Source organism: Camellia sinensis, chromosome 10, assembly GCF_055761805.1.
Source record: "Camellia sinensis isolate YWXY chromosome 10, ASM5576180v1, whole genome shotgun sequence".
NCBI lineage: Eukaryota > Viridiplantae > Streptophyta > Magnoliopsida > Ericales > Theaceae > Camellia > Camellia sinensis.
Genome location: NC_138970.1, coordinates 101,780,689 through 101,792,489, shown reverse-complemented (window position 1 = coordinate 101,792,489; position 11,801 = coordinate 101,780,689). Strand labels below are relative to the sequence as shown.

The 11,801-nt window shown below is 36.6% G+C and overlaps 1 protein-coding gene and 1 pseudogene across 2 annotated transcripts; one reads left to right on the top strand and one right to left on the bottom strand.

Moving 5' to 3' along the window:
• Positions 1-5,365: 5,365 nt before the first annotated feature.
• On the top strand, positions 5,366-6,688 carry LOC114320230 (putative F-box protein At2g36090 pseudogene; annotated as a pseudogene). The gene has a single exon (XR_014342426.1). The product of XR_014342426.1 is annotated as a putative F-box protein At2g36090 pseudogene (transcript).
• A 3,440-nt stretch (positions 6,689-10,128) lies between these two features.
• Positions 10,129-11,301, bottom strand: LOC145800599 (L10-interacting MYB domain-containing protein-like). Its single transcript, XM_082890304.1, has 2 exons — positions 10,891-11,301; positions 10,129-10,758 (listed from the first exon to the last, which is right to left on the bottom strand). The coding sequence occupies exons 1-2, from the start codon at positions 11,299-11,301 to the stop codon at positions 10,129-10,131; spliced, it is 1,041 nt and encodes a 346-aa protein (XP_082746430.1).
• Positions 11,302-11,801: the final 500 nt, after the last annotated feature.

The following is an 11,801-nucleotide window of genomic DNA, read 5'->3' as shown; positions in this document are numbered from 1 at the left end:
GAAAAAGTAGTGTAGAAATGCCCAAAATTATACCTCTTGAAGCAAGCTAACTCTTTTGTTAACAAACCTACAAGTTCTCACTCTCAAGGGCTAAGATTTGAGCTCAAGAACCTCAACAAGAAGAGCTAAATTTTTTGTTTAGGAAGTGTAGAGAGAGTGTGTGTAGGTTGCACGAGAGAGAGAGAGAGAGAGAGAGAGAGAGAGAGAGAGAGAGAGAGTGCTATGCAAGTTTTTGGCCTTAAGGAATTTTTCTAACCTAATTTCAAGAGGGGCGGTCACCTATATGCTACATTGATTCGTTACCCAATTGGCCTCGTTCATTTTGATGTCATATTTGCATTGAAATTATCTAGTTGCCGATGCGAGACCTGAAATGTTACGTTTGTATGTCACATTCAAACAGTAAATGATTTGGATGCTTGACATCTGCAATGTGTCCAAACAGGTGTGACATTGGTATTATTGTTATGAACCCATCTTAGTTGACATTATGTATCGACCATGTAACACCCATACACAATCTAAACACACATTTACGTTGGGCGCCTAAAATTGGTCTGATCAAATTATTAGATTGGTAGTAGATTTTGTTCCCCTAAAATTAACCTCACCAAGGTCTGATCATCCAAAATAATTCCAATTTCAAAATTCAAATCTCCAACCATATAGATATAATATCAATCTATGGTAACATTGGGGTTCCAATATATGGTATTATCGTCAATCAATTAATTACATAGTAATATAGGAGTAAATGTATCCATAATAAAAATACATAACTTATAGAAATATAAGATTTTATACAAAACTATATGAAGTACAAGTGTTCTAATATAATTTAGGGGAAATTACCAGGAAGTCTTGTTTGAAAAACATGTAGTCTATTTAGTCCCATAACTTTTTGCTTATACCCAAAAGTCCTATAACGTTATTATTCTTCTTCTCTGCCTCTCTTCTTCTTTGTCTCTTTTGCTCTTTGTGTTTTCCGGTGATCATTGACGGGTAACCATATCTTACTTCTTCTCTTTCTCTTTCCGATATATAGTCACCGGCAACCGACGACTACAATCGATTGGGATTCATCGACAACCACCGATGGCCAACTACTTACATCACTCTCACCGCCAATAAAGAAGATATGTTTCCGACGATGAAGATAAGTAGATTTACATCAAATCTGAGTAGATCTACATTAGATCTGGCTAGATCTAAACAAAAAATAGTTGCCAGAGTATATTCATCTCTCCATATTCGCCTCTCTCCTTCGATCTTTTTTTTTTTTTTTTACATTTTCTTTGTTATATACTTCTCTTTTTTCTGTTCTAAAGGAGAAATTTTTTAAGTTTTGAACAAGTTGTTTTCGAGTTTTAGTTACAAGTAGTGAAAATTGTAAAAATTTGTAGTATCAATTTTTTTTGGTGCTGTGTAGATTTACATCAGATTTGAGTAGATCTACATCAGATCCGGCTAGATCTAAACAAAAAATAGTTGCCAGAGTATAATCCTCTCTCTATATTCACCTCTCTCCTTCGATCTCTTTTTTTTTTTTTATATATTTTCTTTGTTATACACTTCTCTTTTTCTGTTCTAATGGAGAAAATTTTTAAGTTCTGAGCAAGTTATTTTCGAGTTTTATTTACAGGCGGTGAAAACTGTAAAATTTTGCAGTTTCAAGTTTTTTTGGTGCTGGAATGAATCATGGTATAAAAGTGTAAAATTTTACAATTTCATAACAGTCTTTAAAACCGTAAAATTTTACAATTTCATAACATGTTTTTCAGTTTGATTAATAAGAATAAATACTTAATAGATTTTTACTTTGAAACTGTAATATTTTACAGTTTCAAAACTTACTTTTCAGTTTGATCTATATTAGAGATTATTTGCTTAAACCTTACAAAAATTGAAAAATAGTATATGTTTTTTCCATTGTTGCTATTTTTTGTCGTTCTATTTTTTTTCTTTTAGTTTATCAATATTGAGCACATTTTGCTATATTTTTTCACTCTAATTTCTCCGTTTATTTTTTTTTTCCGATGATATTCTGAATATTCCGGTGAATCTCCAATAATGTTCTTAACGTTCCGTGAACGTTCTGAACATTCCGGCGACTTCCATTAACGTTCTTAACACTCCGGTGAACTTCCGACGATACTCTGGAGATTTCCGGGCAATATTCCGGCGACTTTCCGATGATGTTGAATATTCCGACGAGTCTCCGATGACCGTTTGATGGAAGTTTGACGGTAGTAGAATGTAACAGCATCTGTAAATTTGTAATAATAAAAAAAAAGATTTTTTGGTAACAATTAAAAATATATAGGACTAATTAGTGTAATTATTTTGTTTGAGAATTAGATAGATCTTGAACTTTATATATGAGACTTATTAGTAAATTCCCCTATAATTTATAATTAAATTCCCCTAACAAATACATGTGAAACTTACCTATGTCTAATATATAAGAAAATATGCTAAAAAAAAGTTGGGTCAACAATAGCTGGCCCAATTGAATAAACATTTTGGTTAGCAGCCGTGATCCATACACCCAGTGGGGGTCGCGCCCCCAGTGACGTGGCGCGCCCCCACTGGCTGAAAACTTATTAAAAAAAAAAAAAAAAAAAACAGTTTTTTTTTTTGGACCAATCCGGGGCCGACACCTCACTGGGGGTCGACCCCCAGTGGGGGTATGAAGCTTTTTTCTTTTGGTTAGTATAGTGTTACTTGGGGCGAGTTGAGATTTTGAGCTTCTTTATTTTTCGTAGATTACGCTTTGCTCCTTTGAAATTTTGCCATTTTCTCACTGTGGCTTTTTTTTTTTTTTTTTCACTTTGCCCGTTTATATTTTAATTTTTTTTAATTTACTTTAAAGATTAATTTATTTTCAAAATTAAATAAAAAATAACATATTAACAGTCACATGACCTAAAAATATTTTATTATTATATATAACTCACACCTCTAACACAAATTCAAATCTCAATACAATAATATGTTTTTATGCTACATGGCTGTTAATAGGGCATTTTCTGTTTAATTTTGCACAAGAATTAATCTTATGATTAAATTGAAAAGAACTTAAAACATAAAGGATAAAGAAAAACAAAAAAAAAAAAAAAAGAAGGATAAAGTGAAAAAATGACCAACCTTTCAGAGTGCGAAATGTAATTTTACCCTTTATATTTCAAGGTGGCCTTGGATGAGGGATTTTTGTCCACCTTGACCTTTCATTTATAAAATATAAATTTTAATTTTTATATCACTTAGGGCTTGTTTCAGAATAAATTATTTTAGTAGCTTTTTAAATTTTTATAAATTTGTATAAAAATAGAGAGAGTGATATCACAATTTATATTGACTTTTTAATTTTTTGATTAAAATATGTAATCATCAAATGAGACCTTAATTATATAATAAACTAAAAACATATAAAACTAGAAATAAGTATATATACAGAAAAAGATTCATATAATCAATCTCATTTGATTAAAATATGAAACTTTAGTTTGATTTGGTCGTGTTTAAAAAACTGTTTATGGACTCAATTCAGACATTTGCTCTAAGATTGAAATTTACTAAAGATAATACATGATGCGGTTATAAGTTTCTGCTTCCCGGGTGGATGGGTCGGACCGGTCCAGGCTCTTCAGACTCTAGCTCAGGGTGATGACTCCGTCAAGTGACCTGCATGCAAGCCCAGAGGGGAACGGGGTAGTCCCCCAGTGAACCTTCCAGTGTGAGAATTAGTAGAGTAGGAGAAAAACTGTGTAGAGAGAGATCGAGAGAGAGAGATAGCTTAACCTTATTCTTGTCCTCCTATCCTTGCTTATATTCTTTTGTTATCATTTTTCCTGTCTCTTGTGACGTGCTTTTCTTCGCCGAAAGCTTGTGCCGTAGCTTACCTTGTTCAGGGTGATGGAGGCTCTGTTCCGGCGGGGGGGGTGCTATCATAATAAATGCTGTGATGGGATGCATTAATGGTGATGTGTTGTGATAATAACTCTGCAGATCTTTGTCTGCTGATGTGGCCCGTGTCCCACCTGCCATGTGCCCAAATGCCATTGGCCCTCCATGTCTAGATGGCCTCCAGCTGTCCTGGGCTTTGCCAATCGGGTTATGCCATTGGTCCCAAGCGATGGGTTTGGGGTGGTTTACTGTGGGCCGTATGCCTTATGGGCCTATCCATGTCAATACATATGTAGTACTGCAAGTTTGACTTGACTTCCACCATGTATTCTTTTAGAAATGTAATTGCCTAACGTATTTTATAGAAGAAAACAATGCATACCTAGAAATGTTTCAAAAAATGCTTACAATGTTATGTTGACTGCATGCTCATCATTCATTTTAATTACCATTACACCCTTAACAAAATTAATATAACATTGTAAAACTGTATTTTGGACATTTTTTTTTTTATATGTTGCATTTAATTCTGAAGACATTTATTTGGATGGACATGATATAATAATTGAATTAATATATAATCTAACAAAAAATATAATTCAATATTTTCTAAAGAAAATTAAGGTTAGAATAATAGTCCATCTGTATATCAGGAGACTATTGAATCTCAAGATGATGAGATACAAAATGAAAGACTAACTAGATGTTTGGAGTAATTAATTAAATTGCAAAATTGATAAGATTTTATTATTATTATTATTATTATTTTGTAATTCTAAGTCAATTCCAACATGAGGCAAGATACACAATCCAAATTGATAATTCTAAAAATAAAAATCTTAAGAAAGATAATCCCATCTAAGTCTGTGTCCAAATGAACATAGCGTTAAGAGTCTAAAATTGATCGCCACAGTTCCATTGACTAATAATGTTAGAATAATCACGTGTATATATATGTAGGGGTGGCTATCAACCTGGTGGCTTGCCCAAACTCAAACTGTCCATCCCAACATGATATTTTCAAGGTTTGAGAAAATTATTTTGTCCCCTAAAATAGAGCCCAGTTAAGTTTTTGAACCCATTTAATTTTTGGGTCAGGCTTGAGATGATAAATTCTAGCTCATCCTGGCCCAACCAACCCATTTATAAAAATATTTTTTAATTGTTATAATATTGAGTTACATAAAAAACAAAAAAGAAAAAAAAAAAGAAAAAGAAAACTTGTAATGTATTGAATATAAAAAGTTATTTTAGTGTTCAATATGGGACAATATGAAATACAGTGTTTTTTTTTCTTTTTTTTCTTTTTTTTTTTTTTACTCGATTCACTATTAATTTTATTTTGATAATTTGAATAACTTATTTTGTAAAGTATTACATGCATATAATTCTTATAATCAATAATTATGATTTTTTTTTAGTTTATTATATTTATTTAAAAAAATAAATGACATTTTTTTAAAAATATTTGTATCTGTTGTTTTATTAAAAACAAACATGGATCACACTTCCCAAAGCACAAATCCTTATATACATGACCTAGGCACAATTCTTTCGAACAGACTAGTCAAAAAACGCATCTATCTCTCAGCCACCTGGGAAGAAAGATCCTGACATAACACATCAAATGTCCTCCACCGCCACCACCACATTCTCCGACGTAAACCGAGACATTGTGGAGGCTCACATCCTCAGCCGCCTCGACGGCCCCACCCTCGCCTCCGCAAGCTGCGCCTCTTCCCAAGTCCACTCCGCCTCCCAACAAGACCACATCTGGACCACCATCTGCCACTCCACCTGGCCCTCCACCGCCACTCCGCTCCTCCGCCACCTCATCTCGACCTTCCCCGGCGGCCCCCGTTCCTTTTTCTCCCTCACCTTCCCTTTCCTCCTCCCCACCACCACCGCTGCCGCATCTTCTCCGCCGCCGGTCCTAATTTCCGCCGTCGACATACACTACAAGAACAAGCTCATATTCACCAAAGTCCAGGAGACCGAGACCTTGACCGGGTGGTTCCGGTGCTCCCCTTTCAGAATCGACCTCTTGGACACCAAAGACGTCATCCCCACGACCGTATGCCACCCCGACAGCGACGAAGCCTGTGCAGAACTGGCGGAGGAGATAAGTCTGAGCTGGGTTCTGATCGACCCGGTCGGCCGGAGGGCGGCGAATCTCTCAAGCCAGAAGGCCGTATCGGTGGAGCGCCACTGGCTGACCGGCGAGGTTCAGGTGCGGTTCGCTTCAATCCTCGCCGGCGGGAACCGGAGGGGACCCACGTCGGGGTTGGTGCAGTGCGGGATAGTGGTGACGTGCGGTGGTGGATCGGAGGAGGGGGCTGGGATGATGCAATTGAGGGAGGTGAGTTTGCTGGTGGAGGACATGGATGGAATGCAGTTGACGGGGAAGGATAGTTTGGTAATTCTACACAACGCTTTGGAAGGGAAAAGGAAAATAAAATATAGGGAAGAGGAAGGGAGGCGGAGATACAGAGAGTATTTGGAGAGGAAGAGGGAGAGAAGAGAGAGAAAGTTGAGGAATGAAGGGACCTTGGATATGTTGTGTGCTGCCTTTGGGTTTGGAGTCACCATTTTTGCTGCTTTTTGGTTGTTCTTTATCTGCAGCTGACCAAAATTTATTTTGTTTTATTTTTATGTATGGAGTTACTTTAGTGTAGAGAAAAGGATATAAAAGAATGATAGCACTTTAAATTAATTTTTTGCAATTTTTGTAAACTACACTTATAAACAAGGAAAATTTATCAATCAAAGGTTGTTTCAAAAATTTTTTTTAATTTTTTGATCCGTGAAAGTTGATAGTTAATTGTTAAGCCTCTGTTTGGGAAGTGGATTGGCTTTTTGGCTTTTTAATTTTTTTGACTATTTTAGTCTGGGGCTAAAAAACTTGATTTGGGAGGGACTTTTTGACTTTTTGATGAGGTGTCATCTTGTTAAATGACGAAATTACCCTTTTTCATTTTTTTTTATTTTTTTATTTGGGTTTGGATTTGGCATATTTTCGGTTTTTTTTTTTTATATACAAATTTGGCTTTTTGTTGGGAAAAAAAAATTTTTGTTTTTTTGTTTTGGTATTTTTTTTTTCAATTTTGGATTTTTGTTTAAATTTATTTATTTATATATTTTTGAATTCGGCATATTTTGGTTATATTTTTTTTTAAATTTTTTTATGTTATCTTTCGATTTCGCGTATTTTGCTTTTTTTTTTTTTTGGGGGTTTGGATTTGGCTTTTTTTTTTGTGTTTATTTTCTTTTCTTTTTTTCATATGGGGTGTCGATCTGCCGACTTTTGATTAATTTGTTTATTTTTTATTTTTTTTTATTTGAATTTGTCATATTTTGGTTCTTCTTTTTTATTTTAATTTTGTTTTGTTGGGGTTTCGATTTTGCCTTTTTTGTTGTTTTTTTTTTTTGAGGGGGTTTCGCTTTAGCATTTTTTGCTTTACGTTTTTTTGTTGACAATTTTTGTATGTTGTGTTTCGATCTCCCGAATTTTGCAAATCCAAATTTTTTCTTTTTTATTTTATTTTTATTTTTTTTTTGTAGTTTGGCGGATTTTGCGTTAACTTTTTTTTTTGTTTGAAATTTTTTTATTTTGCGCTTGGATTTTTCATATTATGCTTAATTTTTTTTCCTGTTACTTTTTTTCATTTTGGGTTTGGATTTGGGGTATTGTGCTTAAATTTTTCGATTTTTATTTGGGAATTTATGTTTTTGTCTTTTTAATTTATTTTTTTTTTACTATAACTATGTTTTTTTTTAACTATGTTTTTTTTTTGTCTTCGATTTTTATTTTTAACTAAGTCTTGTTTTTTTTAATTGGTATACAAAAACTTTTTTTTAATATATTTATGTGTTTCATTTATTTGTAATTCACGTCGCACATGACAATTTGTGTATTAGTTTTCTTTCTCATTTATTTTTATTTGTTTCACCTTTTTTTGTTTTTCCAAAAGCAAAATTCGTATGGATTGTTGTTTTTTGAAGTTAGGCACGTCAGCAACTGGAAGGGGTTACATTCCCGTGGCAACTCATACATATTGTACATGATAATATATTTGAATACAGTCTGTTCTACGTGTGTCATTACGTGACGACCATACGAACATTATTTCGACTACTATATATTTCCTAGCATTCCGTTATTACGCATGTAACATAATTTGTCACGTATGTGAAGGCGGACCAATGCCATATGGGGGTCCTCATCTCCAACCATTAAACCACCCTCGTCATGTTCAACTTCTGGTATGGCATTTACTATTGTCATAGCCTCTTCCTCGTCACAGATTGGCTGAACAGTTGTTGGGTTACCTGTGTTTCGCCGTATATAATTATGTAATGCCATTGACGCACCTACTAACTGAACTTGCACATTTGCAAAGTCATACCGAGGCATGTCTCGAATAAACCCCCATCGATTTTTCCAGGCACCGAAAGTGCGTTCCACGACACTGCGTAAGGACGAGTGGACTTTGTTAAATAATTCCCTTGGCGTGTTTGCCATCGCATTTCGTGCAATACGCCGGAATTCTTGTTGGTGGTAACGGTGGCCTTTGAATGGTGCTAAGTAACCAATCCGGTTTGCATAGCCAGAATCGACAAGATAATATTTGCCTGCAGACATGACGACAATGTATGACACCAAAACCAACATTCTGCGTCATTTTCATATAACGCTTTGTCAAGAAATAAGTATTTGTTAACAAATCTAATAACATGACCATGTGTTACCTTCGTCAGGATGTGGGAAGGGGACGTTGCCATTTGTTAGTATCTCGTTGAATATGCGACTATCATGCATACTTCATTCCCATCCACAAGAAATGAATATGAAACACATGTCAAAATCGACAGCGGCCATTATATTTTGTGTGTGACAGTATTTCCTACCGAAATATGTTGCCGCATCTGGCCCCGTAACCCATGCACTGACATGTGTTCCGTCTATTGCGCCAATGCAGTCCTGTCAACATGGATCATATGTTTTGTTTCGTAACTTTGTAACAAGTGTTTCAAATTTGTCACGTGCAGTTAATAACAAAAACCATATATATTGTCTTGATTTATATGTCACTCATGCTTTGCTGAAGTACCTTGAACGGTAGGTATTTTCATCTAGACCGCACGTATGGATGTATACGATGCTAACTGTATGTGGGCCGGCAATGGACAACAGTGAACTCTTTCATGGAATTTAATACGTTATGCACGTGCCTCGACACAGTCTCCCCAGAATGTTGGAACCGTTCCTGGATTTCCCGATTTTGCTTCCCTTTCAAGACATAGATAAACATCGCAACGCTTTCTTCAACAGCTAAGCCATGTGGACGTTGCGGGACTTGTAACCCAAAATCATTTACTAATGTCTCACACAATGCGGCAAAAACTTCCTTCGGCATGCAAACATTTTCCTCAAAGTGACCCATATGCCCCGCATATAGTTCGCATATCCATGTATTTCCGATTAGTATAGAAGTGCGACATGGCGTTTTATGCATGTGTTTTTGGTACCATTCTGTCGCCAACTGGCATGCTTGTAGAAATGTGCAGTTCTGTTCTTGTTGCAGCTGGACCGCCATTTGATTAAGCATTTCCATTATTTCATCATGGTTGCTTCCATCCTAAGGATTCATCGCGTCTTCGTTGATGCAAAACCTACAAAAGTGGCAGCCTTTCAATTAGTTGGCACGTGATTCATTGAGTTAAATTATATTGAATTTTGCAATTATACAATGCCGACATTGTTTTTAATGAAAGCAATGCTGTCACCAATGTCCTTTGGAACGCATGATCATATGAATTGCAAAAAAAAAAAAGAAGCTGTTCAACGTATGCTTTACAGGGGGGCCATGGTTGTAACAACCACAAAACTAACAAAAGAACTTGCGACATATAGGCATTCAGAAGCGTGCATCGAAAACGTAATTCCCTGTCTTAAACGTAGCGACACAAAATATTAAAACGTAAACATCCCATTCATTTCTCAAAAACGAAGCACAACCATGCTTCCGGTCCGTCAACCCATGCACTTACCTAAAACTTGTCACTGCCCGTAGCTAGCAAGAAGAAGAAAAAAAAAAAGACAGAATGCAAAACATGCACACACCACCATCCTGTTTTAGTACATAGCCAACAGTACCATAAGTCTAAGTTTTAAAAAGGAAGAAAAAGGCATGCATCTTCAACACTCGTAAGACCGTAGCATCACATCCGCCTACCCCCAAACAGGTTTGCAAATGGCCTCGACGCAGTACACTGGAGCTGCTTCTGTGTAAGCCAGCCAATGATGCGGTCGTCATCAGGCTGGCACATCATGACCTCCCGGTAATCAACATTATCCATAAGTGTGGAGGCGAAGTGGAATAACGGTGTACCAATCAGGGACGGAATACTGCTCAGTTTATGCATGCACTCGGAAATAGTGTACAGTGATTCGTTGCCTGTGAGGTGCCTGACCGTGACCTGCTGATTTTTCGAACGCACCACATCTGTCATTCTGTTCATGCTCTCCACAATAACAGACGCACCACTTGTTGCCTTCTTCGACTTTGAAACACTTGTTGATGGCGTCTTTCTCCGTTTTGCCTTTTCAATCGACACATGCTCCAGTGAAGAATCAGAATCCACGTCCTGTACTCCTGTGGGTATCGGATCAGCAAATGGCTCGGCTCCCAAACTACGCACTGAATCAGATGAGTCCGTAGCAGCTTCAGGAAGGTTCTCTCCCGGGGTCCAATGGTGCTTCCCAGTAGCTGCTGCCCCCATGAAAACCGTCTCCATCAAGTCACGGTGTTCCAACGTTTTCTTCCTGAACTTCGCACACACCTTGTTGATCTGCAGACATGTACATGTGTAAAAGAGGTTGACGTTATATTTCATATTCATAAATTTTATTGAAGTTGAATTAAGAAGTAAAAAATGTACTGGTAAATGAGAAATATGAAACTTGTTTCTACATGTACTTACTGATTCCATCTTGTCCCACCACTCGTCAGGTGCCTGAAACAAACCGGTGTCATAGTCAAAGCCTATCCCGGACACTCGCTTGCTTGAATCCATCAACTTCGTCCACGCTTGCCACTCTTTCTTCAAGCTCATGTACTTATTCTTCAACTGTTTAAGTCCATGTTTTTTTCCTGTTTTCCTCTGAAATTTCCTTGACAACGACTTGTACCCTGCCTGGCTGAGGACTAAGAATGGCCGATTTCCTTTACTAATCTCATTTGCAATCAACTGGAGGAAAACTCGGACTGAGTTACTGTCCCATGAGGCCTTGTGGCTTAGCTGAGTTTGTGTCTCTTCAAGACTGGTTGACTTGTCACTGACAACGCCTTTGCTTTTCGAGTGGTTACGAGGCGAAGTACGTATGGAAGCCATTACTAATGTACGGTTACAAAAGATTACCATCACAAATTTGGTTGTTATATACACACGCACAACAGATGACACATTAAAAAAAACAAACACAGATATATGATGCTGAAGATGAAATTTGCATATACCCATTGAAAACACTTTTTACGTACGTACACAGGTTCCATGGAAGTTAGTAGTGGACATAAACATGATAGTTAGTATTACGGCTCCCATATGCGACAACATAATACCATCGTACTACAAACATACTAACTACATACTAACAACATATTCAACACATACTAACGTCTTTGTACATACTAAGAACATGGTAACGGTGCTTACATACGGCACAACAAAATAACAACGACAATGCAGAGCACATACACAATGGTCTTAAGCACACGCAAGGATTGTTGAATGTCTATGACATCAGCCCGCAATTGCATGGCAATTTCATCTCCGACTGATGCATAGCCTTGGTTCTCATGGCTTCGTTCTTCACACCAACCAATCCAACT

Excerpts from the sequence above, each read along its gene's own strand:
- LOC145800599 (XM_082890304.1), bottom strand. The coding sequence starts at position 11,301 with ATGGCTTCCATACGTACTTCGCCTCGTAACCACTCGAAAAGCAAAGGC. Across the intron at positions 10,759-10,890 it reads GGTGGGACAAGATGGAATCA|ATCAACAAGGTGTGTGCGAA; the intron begins GTAAGTACATGT and ends ACATGTCTGCAG.